Consider the following 26,003-nt stretch of genomic DNA (forward strand, 5'->3'; position numbering starts at 1 on the left):
TCGAATCCCGCCTCCGCCACCTGTCAGCTGTGTGACTCTGGGCAAGTCACGTAACTTCTCTGGGCCTCAGTTACCTCATCTGTAGAATGGGGATTGAGACTGTGAGCCCCATGTGGGACAGGGACTGCGTCCAACCCGACCTGCTAGTCTCCACCCCAGCACTTAGTACAGCGGCTGGCACATAGTTAAGCGCTTAACAAATGCCATGATTATTTATCATTATTATTAATTGTGAGCCTCACGTGGGACAACCAGATCGCCCTGTATCTACCCCAGGGCTTAGAACAGGGCTCTGCACGTAGTAAGCGCTTAACAAATACCAACATTATTATTATTATTATTATTATTATTATTATTAGAACCCACGCCCTTCTGCCTCCCAGCCCCGTGCTCTATCCACTACGCCCCGCCGCTCGTCACCCCGGCCCCGTGCCGCCTATTAGCCAGGACGCCCCGGGGCGGCTGTTCGCCCACTGCCGCGTGGCCCGTCGTGGCTTCCCAGCAGCTTCGACTTTCGTTCAATAGTATTTATTGAGCGCTTACCGTGTGCGGAGCACCGTACTGAGCGCTTGGAATGAACAAGTCGGCAACAGACAGAGACGGTCCCTGCCGTTTGACGGGCTCACGCTGATCTTCGGCGCGATCCCTAATCCCGAAGGGCGGGTTGCGATCCTCCACCTGCGGCGGGCACGTGTTTAAAGGGAGCCAGACGGGGACGACGGAGCTGCAGACGGGGGTTCCGCGGTCCCGGGCGCGGGAGGAGGAGGAAGGGCCGAGCGATCGCGGGAGGTCGCACGCATCCGAGGGCGGCTTCCCCGGCAGAGTCGCCGCTGCCTAGCAGGAGGGGGTGCCGAGCACAGAGGGAGAGGGTCCGCGTCCCCATCCGACGGTCGGTCGATAATAACAACGGTAAGGATGGTAGTTTTTAAGCGCTTACTATGCGCCAGGCATATTTTACATATGATTTATTACTCTAGTTTCTTAACGATGTGTCTATGCCTATGATTCTATTGATCTTGATGGTACTGACGCCTGACTACTTGTTTGGTTTCGCTGGTTGTCTCCTCCGTTTAGACCGTGAGCCCCTCGTTGGGCAGGGATTGTCTCTATCTGTCGCCGAGCTGTACATTCCAAGCGCTCAGTACGGTGCTCTGCACGCAGTAAGCGCTCAATAAATATGACAATGAATGAATGTATACAAGCAGATTACCTCGAGCAGTTACCTCATCTGTCAAGTGGGGATTAAGACCGTGAGCCCCACGTGGGACATCCTGATTCCCCTGTGTCTACCCCAGCGCTTAGAACGGTGCTCGGCACATAGTGAGCGCTTAACAAATGCCAACATTATTATTATTATTATTATTATTACAAGCAAATCGGATCGGACGCGGTCCCCGTCCCGGACGGGGCTCGCCGTCCCAATCGCCACTGTACAGATGAGGTGACGGAGGCACAGAGAAGTGAAGTGACTTACCCAAGGTCACCCAGCAGACAAGTGGCGGAGCCCGGATTAAAACCCACGACCTTCTGACTCCCGAGCCCGTGACCTATCCACTGAGCCACGCTGCTTCTCTAAGGACTTGGTATTTGGGGTGCGCTTATTATGTGCCAAGCACTAAGCGCTGGGTAGATACGAGGTAATGAGGTTGTCCCTCGTGGGGCTCACAGTCTTAATCCCCATTTTACAGATGAGGTAACCGAGGCACAGAGAAGATAAGTGACTTGCCCAAAGTCACACGGCTGATAAGTGGCGGAGCCGGGATCAGAACCCACGACCTCTGACTCCCAAGCGCGGGTTCCTTCCACTGAGCCACGCTGCCCGACCCTCAGCCCCATGCTTTCCCCCTCCAACGTGAGTCTTCTTCACCAAAACTAGTCGGAGACCACCTACTAGCGTAATCCCTAAATACGGCCCCGTACAAAACGCCGGGGAGAGCATCAGCATCAACACCGATGAGATCTGAGGGCTTTACCGTGTGCGGGGCGCTGTACTAAGCATTGGGGAGACTACGGTACGACATATTCCCTGGCTTCGACGAGATTTACGGTCTAGAAAGAGGGTTTACGGTCTTGGGGGGGGAGTTGAGAGACACGTTCCCCGCCCACCGTGAGCTTAACAGTCTAGAGTAAAATACAGAACCGGTAGACCCTCGCTCCCTTTACTCGTCGCCCCGGGCAGCCCCGCAGCACTCAATGTTGGCATTTGTTAAGCGCTTACTACGGGCCGAGCACCGTTCTAAGCGCTGGGGTAGATACGGGGTCATCGGGTCGTCCCACGGGAGGCTCACGGTTAACCCCCATTTGACAGATGAGGGAACTGAGGCCCGGAGAAGTGAAGTGACTCGCCCACAGTCACACAGCTGACAAGTGGCCGAGCCGGGAGTCGAACCCATGACCAACTTATGTCCGTATCTGTCATTTATTTCTTTATATTAACGTCGGTCTCCCCTTCTGGACTGTAAGCTCGTTGTGGGCAGGGAATGTCTATTATTCTGTTGTATTATATTCTCTCGAGCGCTACGTAAAGTGCGCCGCAAACAGTGAGCGCTCAATAAATGCGACTGACAGGTTCCCCGCCCGCAATGAGCTTACCATCTACAGGGCAATTCGACGGAGTCGGGAGACACATTCCCAGCCCCCGAGGATCTTACGGTCCGGGAAGGGAACCAGACAGTCACAGAAATGATATCGACGCAGCTAGAGCCCGAGCTTTGGAGTCAGGGGTCGTGGGTTCTAATCCCGGGTCCACCACTTGTCAGCTGTGTGACTCTGGGCAAGTCATTTAACTTCTCTGTGCCTCAGTGACCTCATCTGCAAAATGGGGATGAAGACTGTGAGCCCCACAAGGGACAACCCGATCACCTCGTACCTAGCCCGGTGCTCACGACAGTTCATTCGTTCATTCAGTGGTATTTATCGAGCGCTTACCTCTGCGCAGAGCACCGTACTAAGCGCTTGGAATGGGCAATTCGGCCACAGATAGAGACCGTCCCTGCCCAACGACGGGCTCGCGGTCTGACCGGGGGAGACGGACGGCAGAGCGAAACAGAACAAAACACAAACAAGACAACATTATCACGATAAATAGAATCTACTTTCGCCCCGTTGGGCCTGAAGGCATGTTTCCGCTACACATTTCGGCAGGAACAGTATAACGGCAGAATTGGGGAATGTTACTCCAACGACGCGAGCCTGTCCTGATCAATTCAACAAGTCCGTCCCGATGAATTCAACCGATCAACTCAATTTAAGTGGTCTTTCATTTGAGAAGCAGTGTGGCACAGTGGACAGCAGGGGCCTGGGAGTCAGAAGGTCCGCCACTTGTAATAACGTTGGTATTTGTTAAGCGCTTACTATGGGCAGAGCGCTGTTCCGAGCGCTGGACTATACAGGGTAACAGGTTGCCCGACATGTGGCTCACCGTCTTAATCCCCACTTTACAGATGAGGTAACTGAGGCACGGAGAAGTTAAGCGACTCGCCCACAGTCACACAGCTGACAAGCGGCAGAGCCGGGATTCGAACCCCTGATCTCTGACTCCCAAGCCCGGGCTCTTTCCACCGAGCCACGCTGCTTCTCTGTCCGCTGCATGCCCTTGGGCAAGTCGCTTCAATTCCCTGTGCCTCAGTTACCTCATCGGCAAAATGGGGATTGAGACCGTCAGCCCCACGTGAGACAAAGACCGTGTCCAACCCGATTCGCTTGTATCCACCCCAGTGCTTAGTATAGCCCCTGGCACATCGCAAGCCCTTAACAAATACCATAATTATTAATACTGTTATGTTCAGAGCACTGTACTAAGCTCTTGGGAGAATATAACAGAGTTCATTCGTTCATTCATTCATTCAATAGTATTTATTGAGCGCTCACTACGTGCAGACCACCGCACTGAGCGCTCGGAACGAACAAGTCGGCAACAGATAGAGACGGTCCCTGCCGTCTGACGGGCGCACGGTCTAATCGGGGGAGACGGACGGACGGACGAGACCGATGGCGATAAATAGAGTCGCGGGGAAGAACGTCTCGTAAAAACAGTGGCGACTCAATAGAATCAAGTTCAGTAGAATCGATAGGATCAGTAGAAAGTTGGCAGACACGTTCCCTACCCTCTAGGAGCTTCCAGGCTAGAGGTGTAACTGACAAAGGTCGGGGAGGAGGAGTGGGACGGGAGTGCCCTCATTCAATTATTCGACCGTATTTATTCCTGGCCCGTAGTAAGCGCTTAACAAATACCATCGTCATCATCATTATTACTAATAAAAGAAATAAACGACGGATGCGGACGCGTCCGTACGCACGTTCATCACCCACAGCATCTACCGGCAAGAGTCCCCCCGCTGCACGGTCAGATTAGAAGGACGGCACTTTACGCAACCTTCTCGCTGAGCCTCCAACTCGCCCGGCTCGCCGCCGACCCCTCGCCCACGTCCTCCCCCTGGCCCGGAACGGCCCTCCCTCCTCATATCCGACGGACGACGACTCCCCCCGCTTTCAAAGCCTTATTGGAGGCCCACCTCCTCCAGGAAGCCTTCCCCGACGAAGCCCCCCTTTTCCTCATCTCCCACTCCCTTCCGCGTCACCCCGACGTGCTCCCTTTGCCCTTCACGCGTTCATTCAATAGCATTTATTGAGCGCCGACTACGTGCAGAGCACTGGACTAAGCGCTTGGAACGGACAGATCGGCAACAGACAGAGACGGTCCCCGCCCACTGACGGGTTTACAGTCTAATCGGGGGAGACAGACGGACAAAAATAGCCATAAATAGAATCAAGGGGGGGGTACATCTCATTAGAACAATAGCAATAAAGGGAATCATCGTTGTGCTGCCCTTCCCCAAGCGCTCAGCGCAGCGTCCTGCACCCAGTAGGGGCTTCGGGAGATAAGAGGGAATGGCCCTGACCGGGCCCAGCATGGGGGATTCTGGGGGTTGGGTCCTGAGACCTCCCCCCACCCCCCTCAGCACTCAAGTCCGTATCTGTCGCTTTATCTGTATTCACGTCTGCCTCCCCCCCTCCAGTCCGTAAGCTCGCTGCGTCTGGTTATTGTTGTCTCGTACTCCCCTAAGCACTCAGTACAGTGCTCTGCATACAGTGAGCGCTCAATAGATACAACGGCCGAAAACCCGCTCCCCCGACGCCCGGCGCGTCCACTTCGTAATGATGATAATAACGATGGTATCCGTCAGAGGCTTCATCCCCATTTTACAGATGAGGGAACCGAGGCACAGAGGAGTGGCCAAAGTCACACAGCTCAAAAGGGCCAGGCGCGGCATTCGAACCCACGGCCTCCGACGACCACGCCCGGGCTCGCTTCCACCAAGGCACGCCGCTTCTCCGACGCGAGCCGACGTGCAACGGCCGACGGAGCGGTTGCGAATCTCGGCCTCCGAGGCGACCGACCGCCTTCTACCCCGCAAGCCGGAGCGAGCCGGAGGAGGATACCTTTAACGGCCCGGGGGGAGGCAGGGGGCCCCTGACCTCGCAAAGCTAGAAAATGAGACTTTATTTCCCCAGGGTCGAAAGAGTGCACGGACCAAATGGACGGGGGCTCCTGGAAGCCATTTTGGGGCTATGAAAATTTAATAACAAAATCAAAATTGTGGTCTCGGGACACGACTTTCCCATTGCTATTACTGGAAAGACTAAGGTGCTGCGAAAGCATTAACGGCATTATCGTTCTCCGCTTCCCTTAGTCACCTTGAAATCATCTCGGCGAGCGTTCACCCGGGACCTGCGATTCTAATACTCGTGTTCCTCCCCGGGTCCGCAACCCTGACGTTCCTCCTTCTCGGTCTCCATCTGTCGCAGCCGAGGCCAAGAAACCCGAACCACACAATCGACAGCCACCAGAGAAAACAGGCAGAGACCCGAAATGCAGAACCACCTCAGGAGAAAGCGTTTCCCTTCCGGTGACGATCGTCTGAAATCCGCCTGAATCTGGGCCCTTAAAAAAGGGGGGGGGGGGATCCTTCCAACCCCCCGGCTGGAAGTGGAGCGGTTATGAATCATTAAAGTCGATCCTGCGGTCGGTAAAAGCTATTCGATGAGGAGGGTATCGGGGCTACGGCCTTGATTCGCGTCTGTCTGCAGGGTCGTGAGCTAACGGTCTACTTCCAGTCCTCGCTCAGACGACTTAGGTGAGTGAGGTTTGAATGTATTAGGTCGGGGGTTCGGTATCTTGCCAAGGCGTAACCGCCGCTCGGCGTTCACTGTGGAATCGTTTCTTTACGGGTCCCCGGAAGAAACAGATCCTCCCGCTCCCCAGTAGAGAAACATCTGGCTTAATTAATGGATCCCAGCGTGGGTCCGCACGAGCCCGCGCGACAATCATTCGTGAGGGAACAATTCTTCCATCTTGTTCCCCGCAGACTTTCCTTCTGGGCAACATCTCCTAGAACTCTAACAGTAATCATTACGACGACACCTACTCCGCCAACTCCGCCACCGTCCATTATGACCGTGAGAGAAGCAGCGTGGCTCAGTGGCAAGAGCCTGGGTTTGCGAGTCAGAGGTCGTAGGTTCGAATCCCGGATAGGCCGCCTGTCAGCTGTGTGAGTTTGGGCGAGTCACTTCACTTCTCTGGCCCTCAGTGACCTCGTCTGGAAAATGGGGATGAAGACTGGGAGCCCTACGTGGGACAACCCGATTACCTCGTATCGCCCCCAGCGCTCACGGCAGTGCTTGGTACATAGTAAGTGCTTAACAGATACCAACATTATTATTGTTATGAGTGGAAGGAGCCCGGGCGTGGGAGCCAGAGGATGTGGGTTCTAATCCCGGCTCCGCCACGTGTCGGCTGTGTGACCTCGGGCAAGTCACTCTGCTTCTCTGGGCCTCAGTTACCTCATCTGGAAAACGGGGATGAAGACTGTGAGCCCTACGTGGGACAACCTGATTGCCCTCCATCTACCCCAGTGCTTAGAATAGTGCTCGTCCCACAGTGAGCACTCAACAAATACTATCATCATTATTATTATCACTATATCACCACCTATTACGACGCCTACTAAAACGACTATTAACGGTTGGCTACAAGCGTTAATCAGACCCCTTTTCGCTTCAGACTCACTACCCTGCTGCCGATTCAATTCATCTTAGTGCAGGCAGACGGTCCAAGATGCCCTCCAAATCACTTCCCTTCTCTGTTCCTCGGTTTCCACATCTGTAAAATGGGGAATCAACTCCCGTTCACCCTCCTAATTGCGCCATGAGCTGCAATGGGACAGGGACTGTGCTTGAACCGGTTATCTTGTCTCCCACTGCTCAGTTCAGCGTTTGGCACAGAGTAAGCTCACAGTGAATATCCTAATTATGATCAGTCATTCATTCAATCGTATTTATCGAGCGCTTACTGTGCGCCAGGCACTGTCCTCAGCGCTTGGGAGAGAACGGTCCGACAACAGACACGTTCCCTGCCCGCAACGAGCTCACCGTCTAATTACTATTCCGAGAAGAGAACCTAGGGAAGAAATCCACCTCCATCCCCCTTCCCTTGGACCGAACTCTTCCCCGCAAACCACGGTCAATGCTTGTTTTGCGTTTTGTTTTCTTAAATGGTAATTGTTGAGCGCTTACTATGTGCCGGCCACTTATTCTAAGCGCTGTGGTAGGTACTATTCCAAGATGAGAACCTAGGGAGAAATCCACCTCCATCCTCCTTCCCTTGGACCGAACTCTTCCCCGCAAACCACCGTCAATGCTTGTTTTGTGTTCTGTTTCCTTACACGGTTACTGTTAAGCGCTTACTATGTGCCGGCCACTATTCTAAGCGCTGTGGTAGCTACGAGGTAATCCAGCTGGACACCCTCCCTGTCCCACACGGGGCTCACAGTCTTAATCCCCATTATACACACGAGGTAACTGAGGCACAGAAAAGCGAAGCGATTTGCCCGAGGACCCACAGCAGGCAGGTGGCAGAGCCGGGATCAGAACCCAGGACGCCGCAGGCCCGTGCTCTATCCACCACGCCACGCCTAGTCATCTGCCCGTCAACCAACCACCGGGAACGAGCCATTTCCCCTTCCTCGCCCCTTCCCCAATTCCCGAGCCAAAGCCCCGACATGAAGCGACAGTCACCTGTTCCTTTGGATCCGCTTCCATTCCCGCATCCGTGATTTTAGCGGGCCTGCCGGTCTTGGATTGTACTCCCGCAACCACCTGCTCCAAAACCGAAAAATCCACATGTCCATAGTCCGCAAAAGACAGAGTGCACACTCCTTTTAATGGCATTTTCTTAAGTGCTTACTAGGTACCAGGCGCCGTTCGAGGTGCCGAGAGAAGCAGCGCGGCTCAGTGGAAAGAGCACGGGCTTGGGAGTCAGAGGTCCTGAGTTCGAATCCCGGCTCCGCCACTCGCCAGCTGTGTGACTGTGGGCGAGTCGCTTCACTTCTCTGGGCCTCAGTGACCTCATCTGTCAAACGGGGATTAACCGTGAGCCTCCCGTGGGACGACCCGATGACCCCGTATCTCCCCCGGCGCTTTGAACGGTGCTCGGCACGTAGTGAGCGCTTAACAGATACCGACGTTATTATACCCGCTAATCAGGGTGGACACCGGCCCCTGTTCCACAAGGGGCTCACGGCCTTAATCCCCATTTTACAGATGAGGAAGCAGAGGCACAGAGAAGTGAAGTGACTCGCCCCAGATCACCCGGCAGACAAGTGATTAGAATCCAGATCCTTCTGACTCCCGGGCCCGCGCTCTATCCACGCTGCTTCTCGTTTCCTCTCTGAAATTCAACGGTGCCATTTTCCAGTACTCAAATTCCAATCGGTTCAGAAAGGGAGAACGGCGACCGCCATCTTCAACACCGTTTCCGGGCTGATGCGCACCGTGGTCTGGTCAAAATCGCCCGAGCGTATGAAGAAGACCCTGGCACTTGACGCAGTTGTGCCACTTTTCTAATACGGTTCCTTGGGCCCGTCTCCTAACCTTCCTCTGCCTCGGTTTCCTCAGCCGGTAGGGTATTTGCTTTCCCTCCTGCCAGGGCTGTGAGCCCTGTACAGGAAGGAATGGCTTCTAGTTCGATTTTCCCAATATCAGCATAATAAAGCGTATCGGCCCCGAGGGGATTCTCTGTCGCCCTCATCTCACGAAGACTCGGAAAATCCGGGAAATGGATTTATCGAGTGCTTAGTGTGTGCAAGGTACTGCATTAAGCACTAAGGAGTGACAACTGAGACAAGTCACTTCCCTTCTCTGGGCCTCAGTTACCTCATCTGTTAAACGGGGATCGAGACCGTGAGGCCCACATGGGATCTGTGTCTCACCCCATTTCCCTGTATCCACCCCAGTGCTTAGTACAGTGCCCGGCACATGGTAAGCCCTTAAAATATGCCACGATGATTATTTATTATTATTTTTCAAGCAGTAGCAGTTGACTACTAATGCTAGGATAAATCCAGGGAAAATGTGGAGGAGGCAGACCAGCAGATAGACGGATAGAAGCAGTAATGATAATGTTGGTATTTGTTAAGCGCTTACTATGTGCCGAGCACTGTTCTAAGCGCTGGGGTAGACATAGGGGAATCGGGTCGTCCCACGTGGGGCTCCCGGTCTTAATCCCCATTCTACAGATGAGGGAACCGAGGCACAGAGAAGTGAAGGGACTCGCCCACAGTCACCCAGCCGACAAGTGGCAGAGTTGGGATGTGAACTCATGAGCCCTGACTCCAAAGCCCGTGCTCCTTCCACTGAGCCACGCTGCTTCTGCTGAACCAAGCAGTCTGGTTCAGTGGCAAGAGCCCGGGTTTGGGAGTCAGAGGTCGTGGGTCCCAATCCCGGCTCCGCCGCTTGTCAGCCGTGTGACTTCGGGCGAGTCGCTTCACTTCTCCGTGCCTCAGTTAGCTCATCTGTAAAATGGGGATTAAGACTCTGAGCCCCACGTGGGACGACCTGATTACCCTGTCCCTAGCCCAGCGCTTAGAAGAGTGCTTGGCGCATAGTAAGCGTTTAACAAACACCAGCATTATCATCATAGAGACCATAACAACGATAACGGAGAGACCGTTAGGACGGTGGCGGATTAAGGCGGGGGACCGGACGTTCCGGAGAGGGTGTATCCAAGGAGTCGCTACTGAATCGGAAACGATTCGACGGCACTTAACGATGATAATCTGTCTCCCGCGATTGGACCGTGAGCCCGTCATCGGGCAGGGATGGTCTCTATCTGTTGCCGAATTGTACATTCCAAGCGCTTAGTACAGTGCTCTGCACACAGTAGGCGCTCAGTAAACACTACTGAATGAATAATAAATAGCGGTTGCCACTCTAGGAATCAACCTCAAAACAGCCACCGACTCTACTGGGTCGGACTCTTCCGAGGTCTCGGCAGAGTGCCCCGCGCAGATTAGGCGCTCAGTAAACACCATCAACGGGTGGATTCGGTAGAAGTACGACTCACTCTCGGCGTAGAGGATAAGCTCTGGACGACAAAGACCACAGGGTTCCCGGCATTCTGGATGGCTTCCACCGCTTCTCTGTGGGTCGCGTTCTGCAGATCCACCCCGGATACCTGAAAAATACAATCCCCGCGCGTCGGTCTGGGGGTCGGGAGGAACGCGGGGGCCACGGCTGATTTCCAGGGGGTGCGAAGAGGATTTGAGGGCCTGTAAGATTCAGAAACCGGAGAGGCGGAGGGGACGTTTTCAACCCCCCCCTAGCCTTTAGGCGCGCCGTCGGCAGGGAACGGATCTTCCCACTCTCCTATATTGTATTCTCCCGGGTTGGGTCCGACCCGATGACCTGGCAGTCGTTCAGTTGTATTTATTGAGCGCTTACTGTGTGGAAGGCAAAAAGAGCTTGGGAGAGGACAATACAACAGGAAACAGACACATTCCTTGCCCACAAAGAGCTTACAGTCGAGGGCTGTATCGATCCCAGTGCGTTAGTCAGAGGTCACGGGTTCGAATCCCGACTCTGCCGCTTGTCGGCTGGGTGACTGCGGGCAAGTCACTTCACTTCTCTGTGCCTCAGTGACCTCATCCGTCAAATGGGGATTAAGACCGTGAGCCCCACGTGGGACAACCTGATTCCCCCGGGTCTACCCCAGCGCTTTGAACAGTGCTCTGCACATAGTAAGCGCTTAACAAATACCAACATTATTATTACTATTATTCGGTACAATGCCCGGCAATATAGTACGTGCTTAACGAGTACCATTGAAAAACAAGAGAAAGAAAAATCCATAGGTGAGGTCGAAACTCTCCCACTGCCCCTGCCAATCGCCCTGCCTGTGGACTGCGGCATTTGCGGAGACGGAGAGATCGCTTACGGTGGGCAAGTATTAAGCGATTGAGAGAGTAAGAAATGAAAAATAAATAAATGGTGGTATTGGTTAAGCACTCACTAAGTGCAAAGCACTGTTCTAAGTGATGGGGAGGATACAGGGTGATCGGGTCGTCCCACGTGGGGCTCGCGGTCTTAATCCCCATTTTACAGGTGAGGGAACTGAAGCCCAGAGAAGTGAAGTGACTTGCCCCAAGTCACGCAGCTGGCAAGCGGCAGAGCCGGGATTAGAACCCACGACCTCTGACTCCCAAGCCCGGGCTCTTTCCACTGAGCCACGGATAACAGAGATGGAAGAGATGTTCCCTGCCCACAATGGGTTTTCAGTCTAAATGAACTGAAGGCCAGGATAATAATAATAATAATGTTGGTTTTTGTTAAGCGCTACGTGCAAGGCACTGTTCTAAGCGCTGGGGAAGATTCAAGGTGATCGGGTCGCCCCACGTGGGGCTCACGGTCTTAATCCCCATTTTACAGATGAGGTCACTGAGGCCCAGAGAAGTCAAGTGACTTGCCCCCGGTCACACAGCCGACAAGTGGCGGAGCCGGGATCTGAACCCATGATCTCTGACTCCCAAGCCCGGGCTCTTTCCACCGAGCCACGCTGCTTCTGTCGGACGGGAAGTGTCTGATCTCTAAGACAGCCAGTTACCGCTGAGAAAAATAGTACGTGCGGCAGAACGGAGAATAGGCCGCAGAAGGGAAAGCTTAGCGGCAGATACGGTTAGTCCCGAGGCTATTAATAATGATAATAATAATAATAATAAATTATGGGATTTGTCAAGCTATTAGTCAATCAGTACACTAGTAGTAACGATAGTAACGATGGTATTTTTTAAGTGCTTACTACGTGCCGGGCACTCTACTAAGTGCCGAGGTGGATACGAGCAAATCGGGTCGGACACGATCCCCGTCCCGTGTGGGGCTCACGGTCTCGATCCCCGTTTGGCAGATGAGTTGAGTGAAGCCCGGAAAAGTAATGACAGTGATAAATAATGGCATTTGTTAAGCGCTTACTATGTGGCAGGGACTGTAGTAAGCGCTAGGAGGGTACTAGCAAATTGGGTTGGACACGATCCCTGTCCCACGTGGGGCTCACGGTCTCGATGCCCACTTTGCAGATGAATTCTCTCCGATCTCCCTTCCTCCTCTCTCTCCCCGCTCCAGTCTATTCTTCACTCCGCTGCCCGGCTCCTCTTCCCGCAGAAACGGTCCGGGCCTGTCACTCCCCTTCTTGAACACCTCCAGTGGTTGCCCACCCAACTCCGCACGAAACAGAAACTCCTCACTCTAGGCTTCGAGGCCGTCCGTCCCCTCGCCCCGTCCTACCTCTCCTCCCCTCTCTCCTTCCTCCGCCCGCCCCGCACGCTCCGCTCCCCCGCCGCCCGCCTCCCCGCCGTCCCCCGGTCTCGCCCGTCCCGCCGTCGACCCCCGGGCCGCGTCCTCCCGCCGTCCCGGAACGCCCTCCCCTCCTCGCCTCCGACGATCTGATCCTCTTCCCCTCTTCGAATCCCTACTTAAAGCTCACCTCCTCCGAGAGGCCTTCCCAGACTGAGCTCCCCCCTTTTTCCCTCTGCCCCCTCTACCCTCCCCCCTTCACCTCTCCGCGGCCAAACCCTCTTCTCCCCCGTCTCCCTCTCCTCCTCCCCCTCTCCCGTCCCACCCCCTAGGCACCGTACCCGTCCGCTCGACTGCACGTATCTTCGTCACGCTATTTAGTTCGTTTAATGAGATGTACGTCACCCCGATTCTATTTATCTGCTGTCGTTTTAATGAGATCTTCTTCCCCTCGATTCTATCTGTCGCCATCGTTCTCGTCCGCCCGTCTCCCCCGATGGGACCGTGAGCCCGTCAGAGGGCGGGGACCGTCTCTATCTGTTGCCGATCTGTCCGTTCCAAGCGCTCGGTACAGTGCTCTGCACGTAGTAAGCGCTCAATAAATACCACTGAATGAATGAATGAACCTCAGGTCCTTCTGACGCCCAGGCCCGTGCTCTATCCACTAGGCCACACTGCTTCTCATCCACTACATAGGCCAGACCACCACTCTCTCCACTGCGAAGAGTCACGTCTCATTGAAGACGGGGACTGTGTATGTTTACTGTTCCGCTGTCCTCGCCCAAGCACTCAGTACGGTGCTCTGCACAGAGTAAGCGCTCAATCAATAGGACTGAATGAATGAATCTCCTCCAAGAAGTCTTCCCTGATTAAACTCTCTTTTCCCTCTCTCCCTCTTTCATTCATTCAATCCTATTGATTGAGCGCTTACTGTGTGCAGAGCACTGTGCTAAGTGTTTGGAAAGTACAATTCAGCAACAAAGAGAGACAATTCCTGCCCACATTGGGCTCGCACTCTAGAAGGGGGGAGAAAGACATCAGAACAAGTTAACGGGCATCAGTAGCACCACAGTGGCTCAGTGGAAAGGGCGCGGGCGTTGGGGTCAGAGGCCATGAGTTCGAATCCCAGCTCTGCCACTTGTCGGCTGTGTGACTGTGGGCGAGTCACGTAACTTCTCGGTGCCTCGGTTCCCTCATCTGTCAAATGGGGATGAAGACTGTGAGCCCCACGTGGGACATCCCGATTCCCCTGCGTCTACCCCAGCGCTTAGAACAGTGCCCGGCACATAGTAAGCGCTTAACAAATACCAACGTTAGCACCGGTATAAATAACAAAAAATATAGACATATATATATATATATATATATGCATCAAAATAAGCAAAGAGGAACCAGTATAAGTAGAATTATAGATCTGTACATTTATACACAAATACCCTCTCCCTTCTGCATCGTCTATGCCCTTAGATAGTGACGTTTGGACACTGGTAATTCGCCCCAACCCTGTGGCATCATATCCCTATCTTTAAAATTCTATAGTATAAATAATTCATTTATACATATCTTTCGATTACAACTCACAAATCATTTATTCATACGAACGTCCGCCTCCCCCTCTAGACCGTAAGTTCGTCGGGGGCCGGGACCGTGCCCGCTAATTCTGCCGGAATACATTCCAAGCGCTTTGAACAGGGCCCCGCCCGTTGTCAGCACTCGATCAGTACGGCTGACGGACGGATCGGTGGCAGACGTCGAATGCTTCCTCTGCGCAGAGAGGACCCTACCGAGTATTCGGCCGAGCAAAACGCGACGGCGTCCATCGACACGTCTCCTGACCGAAAGGAGAAGGCCGACATTAAAATAGCCAGGTGAACACCGGGAGAAGGGGCGAGATGCAACATCGTCCGCCCAGCGCCCGCGACTTTGGCTTTTTTTTAATTTAATTTAACCAACCAACGGTATTTACTGAGCGCTTACTGCGTGCGGAGCACCGTGCTGAGCGTCGACTTGAGCTCCGGGCGCCGTACTTCTTCCCGTATTCCGTCGCCTCCTCAAATCGTCCGCTCGACGAACCTAGCAAGTCCAGGGGTCTGCTACGTGACCCCCCCCCCCCCCCCGTCGACCACGGATTCAAAGGGAATGGAGCCTCCGACTCCCAAAGGACGTTCCCCCGTCGACCCCGGATTCAAAGAGAACGGAGCCTCCCATTCCCAGAGGACGCTTCCCGAATCCAGACCCACCCCGTCTCCCGCTGGCGTGCATTCTTCCAATTTAGGGCTCGGGAAAGACTGCGGGAGACGCGTGATCACCACCATCTGTCCCCTTCGGGAAAAAGTCCCTTTTTAAAAAAATCTGTGTTTTTGAAACATCGGTCCTCTCTAAAACTAGGCAGGCCCAAAATAAAGCTCTTGAAAAAAAAACACACACACACACACACACACACCCCTCCCCACCACCCCCAACCAGCTTTTAATTGCTCTTTAAAGGGAAGTTAAATGAACGTTTCCAGGTCCGCCGTCTAGCGCTGGAAGAACAAGAACGGAGCCCGCCGAACTGGGCGTTTACCTCAAGGATTTTATCCCCGGTTTTAAGGGCTTTGGTTTTCCCCGCCGGACTCTCTTCGAGGACTTGTTTGATGAAAATCCCCTTCAGTTCTTCTCCGTTTTTCAGACGTTTGATCACGGTCTGCCCGCCGACGATGCTTATGCCCAGAGACACGTTTGGTTCTCTCGGGATCTCAACGCTGTTGAAAAGCAATAACGACAAGAAAATTGCCTACGTGATCAGCGGTGCTAGAGGAGGAACGGTCCACAAGGGGAAGCCCGGGGGGAACCCCGCTTGGAAAGAAAATGCAGGCGATCCAAGGACCCAAACTCCGCCTTGGACGAGCAAACAAACTCGAAAATGAAAAAGGAAACAAGTTCTCTCTCAAAAGGATGAATAAATACTTCACGGTTGGCCTAGTATGTCCACTGAGGGCCTAGGGCTTCCTAAAGTAACCACGAGCTTGGGCCCGGGAGTTAGAGGGACCTGGCTTCCGATCCCGGCTCCGCCGCTCTCACGCTCACACTCCGCTGGGTGACTTTGGATAAGTCACTTGACTTCTCCGTCTCGGTCCCCTCATCTATAAAACGGGGATTCAGGCTGTGAGCCCTACGTGAGACAGGGACGGAGTCCAACTCAATTAGCTTGTATAATAATAATACTATTGGTGTTTGTTAAGCGCTTACTGTGTGCCGAGCACCGTTCTAAGCGCTGGGGGTGATACGGGGTCAGCGGGTTGTCCCGCGTGAGGCTCACAGTCTTCATCCCCATTTTACAGCTGAGGGAACTGAGGCCCGGAGAAGTGAAGGGACTCGCCCACAGTCCCACAGCTGACGAGTGGCAGAGCCGGCATTCGAACCCATGACCTCTGACTCCCAAGCCCGGGCTCTTTCCACTGAGCCACGCTGCTTCTCTATCTAACCCAGCACTCAGAACAGTGCCTGGCACGTAGTAGGAGCTTAATAAATTCCATTATTAGGGTGATCCTTACAGGAGAAATCATTCTTTTTCCCTCTCCTTGTCGGAGCAGAGTGGCCTGGTGGATACTGTCCGGGCCTGGGCGTCGGAAGGACCTGGATTCTAATCCCGCCTCCGCCTCTTGTCTGCTGTGTGGCGTTGGGTATGTCACTTCACTTCTCTGGGCCTCACTTACCTCACCTGTAAAATGGGGATCGAGACTGCGCGACAGGGACCGTGTCCAACCCGATTATCCTGTATACGCCCCACTGCTTAGCACAGTGCCTGGCACACAGTAAGCATTTAATATAAACAGCTATCATTATGATTATCATCTTCATCTAAGGGAACTTTCTCTGCTTGACCCAGCAATCGCCCCTCTCCTGACACTGCTTACACTGTGGGCCTTAGGGACACCTATTTGGGAACATGAAAAATAATAATGTTGGCAGCCGTTAAGCGCTTACTATGTGCAGAGCACCGTTCTAAGCGCTGGGGGAGATACGGGGGAATCGGGTTGTCCCACGTGAGGCTCACATTTAATCCCCGTTTTCCAGATGAGGTCACCGAGGCACCGAGAAGCTAACTGACTTGCCCAAGGTCACACAGCAGACAAGTGGCAGAGCCGGGATTCGAATCCATGACCTCCGACTCCCAAGCCCGGGCTCTTGCCACTGAGCCGCGCTGCTTCTCTAACATCACCTCAGTCGCCTAGGTGCCCTGTAACCGTAACGACTGTGGCATTTATTAAGCACTTACTACGTGCCAGGCACCGTACTAAGCGCTGGGGTGGAAACAAGCGAATCGGGTTGGACACGGTCCCCGTCTCGCAGGGGGCTCCCGGTCTCAATCCCCATTTTACAGAGGAGCCAGGGAAGTGAAGTGACTTGCCTAGGGTCACACGGCAGATAATTTAATTAATCTTGGTATTTGTTAAGTGCTTACTATGTGCCTAGCACTGTTCTAAGCGCTGGGGGAGACACAGGGTCATCAGGTCGTCCCAGGTGGGGCTCACAGGCTTCATCCCCATTTGACAGATGAGGTCACTGAGGCACCCAGAAGCCAAGTGACTCGCCCAAAGTCACGCAGCTGACAGGCGGCGGAGTGGGGATTAGAACCCCCGGCCCCTGACTCCCAAGCCCGCTCTCTCTCCACCGCGCCAGATAAGTGGCAGAGCCAGAACTAGAACCCGTGACCTTACGATTCCCAGGCCCCTGCTCTACCCACTACCCCATCCCGCTTCTCCCGTGGCTCCATCAGGAGCCAGCGAGCGACAGACGGAGGCTCAAACTGGGGGTTTTTAGGGGTTCTGTTCGCTCACGGGGCCGCGGTTTATTTTGAGGGCACTCAACCGTTCATCAGAAAGACTCCCCTCGTACGCACGCTGCGACGCGCACCCTTCTCCTCGACACAGAGTCGCCACCGCCTCTCCCCGTCCCTCTATTTAAAAATGATTTCACTGCCCGTCTCCCCCGCTAGACAGACAGCTCCTCGAGGGCGGATCGTGTCTAATTCCCGGGAAGCAGCGTGGCCTAGTGGGTAGGGCCCGGGAGTCAGAAGGACCTGGGTTCTAATCCCGGCTCCGGCTCTTGTCCGCCGTGTGACCCTGGGCAAGTCCCTTAACTTCTCTCAGTCCTCCCATCTGTAAAAGGGGGATGAAGAGTGTGAGCCCCACGTGGGCCGGGGACTGTGTCCAACCTCATTAACCTGTATCCACCCCGGGGCTTAGAACATTCATTCAGGCGTATTTATTGAGCGCTTACTGTGTGCAGAGCACTGTACTAAGCGCTTGGAAAGTACAGTTCGGCAATAAAGAGAGACAATCCCTGCCCACAATGGGCTCACAGTCCAGAGGGAGACAGGCATCAGGACAAGTAAACACGCATTGATATAAATAAACGAAATTATAGATATATAATCAATATGTAGATATAATAATAATAACGTTGGTACTTGTTAAGCGCTTTCTATGTGCAGAGCACTGTTCTAAGCGCCGGGGGAGACACGGGGGAATCAAGTCGTCCCACGTGGGGCTCACGGTCTTAATCCCCATTTTACAGATGAGGTCACTGAGGCCCAGAGAAGTGAAGTGACTCGCCCGCGGTCACCCAGCTGACGAGTGGCAGATCTGGGGATTCGAACCCATGACCTCTGACTCCAAAGCCGCATCTGAATCCAAATCCGAATCCAAAGATAAATCAAACTATAGAAAAGTACTGCGGGGCGGCGAGAGGGGAGGATTCGACAATGACTGAATCACACAGAAAGCGCTTAACGAGTACCACAGATATCATTATTATCACTACACCCTCCCAAGCACTTAGGAGAATCCAATCCCAATTCGCAAGAAAAACAGGCTTTCTTAAAAAAAACCAAAAAACGAAAAGCAAATTCTACCGCCAGGGCGGACGGAAAAACGGAGAGAAACTGGAACGTTTTAAAGGTATCTGATAAAACCCAAAGCCACCCCCCCGCTCAAAACTACTCCACAACCCAGCCGGTTCCAGGCGGGAACCGTCTCTGCTCACTCTGTTGCACTGTCCTCTCCCTAGCGCTCAGTCCAGTGCTCTGCACATCGTAAGCGCTCGATAAATAGCACCGACCGACTGACCGACTGGAATGAAAACACGCCTTCAGCCCGAGGATGTCAAACGCGTACGGCTGTGAAACGAGCGAGAAACGTTACGTACATTCGTGGTGGCCCCCAGTGACTGAAGTTCGGCGTCTCTTCTCCTTCTCCTTCTTCTCTCTCAGGCAACTCACTAAAAAGAGCCAAAAAAAAATACATTTTTTTTAAAATCCAGAAGGCTAACTCTACGGGGTTCGGGACCTGAAACTCGGCAATCTTTAAAACAGCGTCTGTAGATCGGCTCGCATTCGGTCCGGCGCTTTGCTCACCGTAGGCCCTTAGCAAGTACCGAGCTGTACTTTCCAAGCGCTCAGTACGGTCCCCGCACCCCGTGGGCGCTCGGTAAATACGACCGAACGAAAGGAAGTGTCCCGAAAAGAGCGGAGACACTATCGCTCCCGCTTCCTACGTGCCTACGATCTTCACGGTCCGAGGTGCCACGGAGATGACAAGAATCCCCGGTCCTCGACGAAAGTCAATTTACCAGTTGCTGCATTATTCATCTCGGAGCTCGAACGAGGTGACTGCCGGGCAGCCTGAGCCAACCTCGGGCAGGAAATGAAAGCTGAGGTTGTAACAGAAATGTCAGGGCCGGCTCAACCGCTCAAGTTGCTCATCCCGCCCCGGGGATATTCTGCAAATCGGGGTGACTTTGATTTCAAATCCTCGGGGCCGGTGTTTACTACTCCGACAAGCAGCGTGGCCCAGCGGGACGAGCCCGGCCAAAAAGAAGGAGGAGGGCAAACGGGTAGTGAATCCCCTTTTCGGAGTTGAAGTGACTAAGGCACGGAGAAGAAGAAGAAGAAGAATTATGGTATTTTTTTAAGCGCTTACTATGTGCCAGGGACGGGACTAAGCGCCGGGATGGGTACGGGCAAATCGGAAAGTGCGGCGCCTCGGTAGAGAGACGGTCCCTGTCCCCGACGGGCTCACTTTCTGGGCGGGCGGTAACCTGCCATCAATACGACAAGACTCAATATAAATAAATAAAATTATACAACTACACATAATGGAAAGAGCCCGGGCTTTGGAGTCTTTAGTGCCACTGTTCTTGTCTGTCCGTCTCCCCCGACTAGACCGGAAGCCCGTCGAAGGGCAGGGACCGTCTCTTATCTGTCACCGATCTGTCCATTCCAAGCGCTTAGTCCGGTGCCCTGCACAGAGTCAGCGCTCGATAAATACCACTGGATGAACGGGTCAGAGGTCGTGGGTTCTCATCCCGTCTCCGCCCCTCGCCTGCCCTGTGATCCCGTGCAAATCACACGGCGTAGGGGACAGGGCACGGACCCGGGAGTCAGCAGGTCCCGGGTTCTAATCCCGGCTCTGCGGCGCGTCTGCCCAGTGACCCTGGGCGAGTGACTTCACTTCTCTGGGCCTCGGTTACCCTGTCTGTAAAATGGGGATTGAGATTGTGAGTCTCAAGGGGGGGAAGCGCTTTCTATGCGATGCAGTCATTCGGTTAACGGATGAACGTTCATGAGGCGTCCATCCCCTCGATTCTATTTATCGCCGTCGTTTTCGTCCGTCCGTCTCCCCCGATTAGACCGCGAGCCCGTCAACGGGCAGGGATTGTCTCTATCCGTTGCCGGATCGTCCATTCCAAGCGCTTAGTACAGTGCTCTGCACACAGTAAGCGCTCAATAAACACTACCGAATGAATGAATGAATTCAGGCGTGTCCTCCCCTCTCCCCGCCCCACAGCCCTGATGATAATGACGTCGGTATTTGTTAGGCGCTTACGGTGCGCAAAGCACTCTTCTAAGCACCGGGGGGGGGGAGGGGATACAAGGGGATCGGGTTGCCCCACGTGGGGGACACAGGCTTAATCCCCATTTTACAGGTGAGGTCGTTGAGGCCCAGAGAAGTGAAGCGACTTGCCCAAAGTCCCCCAGCTGGCAAGCGGCGGAGCCGGGATTAGAGCCCACGACCTCCGACTCCAAAGCGTGCGCCCTTTCCATTACGTCTGTACGTATAATTTTATTTATTTATATCGATGCCCGTTTACTTGTATTGATGGCAAGTTACCCCCGGCCCGGACTGTGAGCCCGTCGGGGGCAGGGACCGCCTCTCTACCGAGGCACCGTACTTTCCGATTTGCCCGTACCCATCCCGGCGCTTAGTCCCGTCCCTGGCACATAGTAAGCGCTTAAAAGAATACCACAATTCTTCTTCTTCTCCGTGCCTTAGTCACTTCAACTCCGAAAAGGGGATTCACTACCTGTCTGCCCTCCTTCTTCGACTCTGAGCCCCAGGAGGGATCTAATGATCCACCCCAGCGCACAGCACAGCGCATGGCACTTTATAAGGACTTAACAAATACCACAATTACTATCCTCCCCACTGTTATTATTAGTCGGCGCGCGCCACAGCCAATTCCAGGATGATGGGAGAGGAGGCGGAAGCTTCCACCTTTCCTTCGACTAGAAAGTGACGCCACCCTTTTGGGATCCTTAAAATAATAATAATAATAATAAGGTCGGTGTTTGTTAAGCGCTTACTACGTGCGGAGCACCGTTCTAAGCGCCGGAGTTGAAACAGGGTAATCAGCTTGTCCCACGCGAGGCTCACAGTCTTAATCCCCATTTTGCAGATGAGGTCGCTGAGTCACAGAGAAATTAAATATGTCTTCCCGAGTAAAACCGCATTAGCCACTAATTGCACACCCCAGGAGTACAGTGCACTGTGCTGAGCACTTGGGAAAGCCCGCCAGACGGACGAGGCGCGTTCCCTGCCCACAGAGAGCTCGCGCTCCAACGGGTGGGACGGACAGACCGCTACTTTCAAACGGCGGAAACACGGCGCACGCCCGAACCCTGGGTTTTAAATAAATAGAAGGGTTAGACACGGGCCTGCTGGGTTCGCCCGTTTATCTAGTGGCGTTTCTAATCTCCAGGGCAAATAGTCTTCCGCGGCGGAAAGACGAGAGAGTCATCGTTGGGCGCAGCTCTCTGTGAGATGATTAATCAGCCTCTCGGCCAACAAGGGAACATTAAACATTCTGACCACAGCAACTGATCCATTTTGGCCGATCGCTCGGGGATCCAAAAGCCCCGAACTACGCCCAACCCTCACTGCCTCCGGAGTCTCTCTCTCTCCCGCAAAATCAACGTTTTTCTTCGAGGGCTGCGTCCCACGTTCCCAGGCTGCTCTGATATGGGGAGGTCAACCTGAGCAAACCCGCGGCTCAGGCTGCGACAGACCCGTCTAAACCCGGTCCCGACGTCCTGAGATCCCCTCGGTCTCTTCCCTCCGTCGGCCGCCCTCCCCGGGTCGTTTTTCCAAGAGCGCCTCTGGCCCCAGACTACGGGAAGCTTTAACGTTGCAAGACCGGACGATTCACGCGCAGAGATCTCCGACTGCAGTCTCGGGGGAGAAACACAGACTCATCGGCTACGAGATCTACGGGAGCGGCGTGGCTCGGTGGAAGGAGCCCGGGCTTGGGAGTCCCAGGTTGCGGGTTCTGATCCCGCACGGGCCGCAAGTCACTTAACAACTCCTCTGGGCCTCAGTGACCTCACCCGTCAAATGGGGACGAAGACCGGGAGCCCCACGCTGCATCTACCCCAACGCTTAGAACGGCGCTTGGCACGTAGCAAGCGCTTAACACATACCATCATCATCATTTCCTTCTTGCCCGAGCGATGAGCTCTTTATGGACAAGAAGCGGCAGGGCCCGGTAGACAGAGCGTGGGCCTGGGAGTCGGGGGACCCGGGTTCTAATCCCAGCTTCCCCCACACGCCTGTTGCGTGACCTCGGGCGAGTCGCTTCTCTTCTACTGAATGGATAAAATACCCGCTCTCCCTCTCGGGTAATAATAATAATAATAACAACGTTGGCATTTGTTAAGCGCTTACTATGCGCGGAGCACCGTTCTGAGCGCTGGGGGAGACGCAGGGGAATCGGGTCGTCCCGCGGGAGGCTCACGGTTAATCCTCATTTTCCAGATGAGGGAACTGAAGCCCAGGGAAGTGAAGCGACTCGCCCACGGTCACCCAGCTGACGAGTGGCAGAGCCGGGAGTCGAACTCATGACCCCTGACTCCAAAGCCCGGGCCCTTTCCACTGAGCCACGCGACGGGGGCTCGTCCCTGCACGAGAGGCCTTCCCCGACCAAACCCCCCTTTCCTCTTCTCCCGCCCCCTTCCGCGTCGCCCTGACTCGCTCCCTTTATTCATCCCCCGTCCCGGCCCCACAGCGCTTACATCAATATCTGTCATTTGTTTCTCTCTCTTAAGGTCTATCTCCCCCCCACCCACCCCGGCCCGGAACGTCAACGTGAGCAGGGAATGTGTCTGCTGCATTGCTCCGCCGTACTCTCCCGAGCGCTTAATACAGTGCTCTCCACACGGGGCTCACGATCGAAATCCCCATTTTACAGATGAGGTCACCGAGGCGCCGAGCATAATAATAATAACGGTGGTATCTGTTAAGCGCTTCCTACGTGCCGAGCACTGTTCCAAGCGCTGGGGTACACAGGGGGTCGTCAGGTTGTCCCACTTGAGGCTCACAGTCTTCATCCCCATTTTCCAGATGAGGGAACTGAGGCCCAGAGAAGCGAAGCGTCTCGCCCACGGTCCCCCAGCTGCCGAGTGGCAGAGGCGGGATTCGAACCCCCGACCCCCGACTCCCAGGCCCGGGCTCTTTCCACCGAGCCAGCACTCGCCCGAGGTCGCCCAGCAGAGACGTGGCGGAGCGGGGATCGGAGCCCGGGTCCTTCTGGTTCTCAGGCCCGGGTCCCAGCCACCAGAAAATGTGGGATTTGGTCTCACGTGACACCAAATCTCTCTCGATTCTATTTGACGCCACTGTTCTCGTCCGCCCGTCTCCCCCGAATAGACCGGGAGCCCGTCAAAGGGCGGGGACCGTCTAACTGTTACCGACCTGTCCATTCCAAGCGCTCAGTATAGTGCTCTGCACATAGTAAGCGCTCGGTAAATACCATGGAATGAAAACGACGCTTCCCTGAAAACTTCCCGGCCCTGGATGGGAACAAAGCGCCAGGAGTCAAAGGGGAAAAGGTCAAGGAAAGGCGGCCGGGGTGGGGAGGGAGGGAGGGAGGGAGGGAGGGACGGAGAGGGCGTACCTCGACCACAGTGTTCCGGCCCGGCCCGAAGCCGTCCATCTCGTAGCCCCCCGGTTCCTGGAAGGGGGGAAGGCGGCCGAGTCCCCCCGCTCCGTCCTCTCGCCCACTTGGTCGGGATCCACAAACCGTCCGGTTTCCTCCGCGGCGCTCTGAACCCCTGATCCCGAGGAGCAAGAGTCGGTTACTGATAACGATCACGGTAGGTGTTGGGCGCTTACTACGGGCCAAGCACAGTTCTGAGCGCTGGGGTAGATCCACGTTGACCAGCTGGACGCAGTCCCTGTCCCCCATAATAATAACGTTGGTATCTGTTAAGCGCCTACTCTGTGCAGAGCACCGTTCTAAGCGCCGGGGGTGATCCGGGGTCATCGGGTCGTCCCCCGTGGGGCTCACAGTGAATCCCCATTTTCCAGATGAGGGAACTGAGGCCCAGAGAAGTGAAGTGACTCGCCCACAGTCGCATAGCTGCCAAGTGGCAGAGTGGGGATTTGAACCCGCGACCGCTGACTCCCGAGCCCGGGCTCTTTCCGCTGAGCCACGCCGCTTCTTCTAACATTATTCCAAAAATAACCACGTTGGTATTCGTTAAGCGCTTCCTACGTGCCGAGCACCGTTCTAAGCGCCGGGGGGAGATACGGGGTCGTCGGGTCGTCCCACGTGAGGCTCACGGTGAATCCCCATTTTCCAGATGAGGTCACTGAGGCTCAGAGAAGTGAGTGCCTTGACCTCACCGTCACTCCGGGTTCGAAGCATCCAAGGAGCGGCAAGCCCGGGAACTCCCGAGGCTGGCGGCACAGCAACGCCAGGAGCGCGCTGCTGCATCCCTTTTTTTTCATGGTACTTGTTAAACGCTCACTAGGTTCCAGGAATTCATTCATTCATTCAATGGTATTTACTGAGCGCTCACAATAATAATAATAATAATAATAAAGTTGGCATTTGTTAAGCGCTTACTACGTCCAGAGCACCGTTCTAAGCGCCGGGGGAGATACGGGGTCATCGGGTCGTCCCACGTGAGGCTCCCAGTGAATCCCCATTTTACAGATGAGGTCACTGAGGCCCAGAGAAGCGAAGCGACTCGCCCACGGTCACACGGCTGACGAGTGGCAGAGCAGGGAGTCCAACCGGTGACCTCTGACTCCGAAGCCCGGGCTCTTTCCACCGAGGCACGCTGCTTCCCAACGTGCAGAGCCCTGGACTAAGCGCTCGGAATGGACGAATCGGTAACAGATAGAGACGGTCCCCGCCCTTTGACGGGCTCGCGGTCCAATCGGGGGAGACGGACGGACGAGAACGACGGCACTGCACTAACAGCGCGGCTCAGCGGAAAGAGCCCGGGCTTGGGAGTCGGAGGTCGTGGGTTCGAATCCCAGCTCCGCCGCTTGTCAGCTGGGCGACTGTGGGCGAGTCACTTCATCTCTCCGGGCCTCGGCTCCCTCGTCTGTAAAATGGGGATTAAAACCGGGAGCCCCACGTGGGACAGCCTGATCACCTCGTGTCCCCCCGGCGCTTAGAACAGCGCTCCGCACACAGTAAGCGCTTAACAAATACCAACGTTATTACTAAGCGCTGGGGGGAGATGCAGCGTGGCTAAGTGGAAAGAGCCCGGGCTTACGGGTCAGAGGACGTGGGTTCCGATCCCGGCTCTGCCACTTGTCTGCGGCGTGACCTTAGGCAAGTCGCTTCACCTCTCCGTGCCTCGGTTCCCTCGTCTATAAGATGGGGATTAAAAGCGTGAGCCCCACGTGGGACGACCCGATCGCCCCGCGTCCGCCCCGGCGCTTAGAAGGGTGCTTGGCACCCAGTGAGCGCTTAACGAATGCCACCGTCATTATCATCATCACGTCCCACGGGGAGCTCTCGTTCTCAATCCCCACCGAATGGAGTCGCCGAGGCCCCGGCGAAGTGGAGCGACTCGGCCGAGGTCACCCAGCGGACGACAGGCGGAGCCCCCCCGCGTCTCCACGGCCTCCCCTCTCGCTGCTCCCCGGGCGGCCGGGCGGACGTTGCCCCGCACGGATATTTGGCGCGGTCGAGCGGCCCCACCGAAGGGACCGTTAAAAACCCACGACGTGGGAGAGAGGCTCCGCGGCCGTGGGGCGGCCGCCACCGGCGGGGACCGAGAGAGGTTAGGGAAACAGCCGGCAAGGTGAGGGGGGGGAGAAA

General features: G+C 54.9%; 1 protein-coding gene across 11 annotated transcripts in view; it reads right to left on the minus strand.

Moving 5' to 3' along the window:
* Positions 1 to 26,003, minus strand: part of PATJ (PATJ crumbs cell polarity complex component) — a 224,080-nt gene that overhangs the window by 113,862 nt on the left and 84,215 nt on the right. For 10 of the 11 annotated variants that reach the window (XM_029083120.2, XM_039914706.1, XM_029083123.2 and 7 more), the window contains 5 exons: positions 23,838 to 23,994; positions 18,816 to 18,887; positions 15,190 to 15,367; positions 10,403 to 10,513; positions 8,077 to 8,157 (listed from right to left, as the gene is read on the minus strand). In XM_029083120.2, coding sequence (XP_028938953.1) covers positions 8,077 to 8,157; positions 10,403 to 10,513; positions 15,190 to 15,367; positions 18,816 to 18,887; positions 23,838 to 23,994 — 599 coding nt within the window. The remainder of the gene's footprint in view (positions 1 to 8,076; positions 8,158 to 10,402; positions 10,514 to 15,189; positions 15,368 to 18,815; positions 18,888 to 23,837; positions 23,995 to 26,003) is intronic. The other variant, XM_029083117.2, reaches the window with a different exon arrangement.

The sequence above is a fragment of the Ornithorhynchus anatinus genome, chromosome 18 (assembly GCF_004115215.2).
Source record: "Ornithorhynchus anatinus isolate Pmale09 chromosome 18, mOrnAna1.pri.v4, whole genome shotgun sequence".
NCBI lineage: Eukaryota > Metazoa > Chordata > Mammalia > Monotremata > Ornithorhynchidae > Ornithorhynchus > Ornithorhynchus anatinus.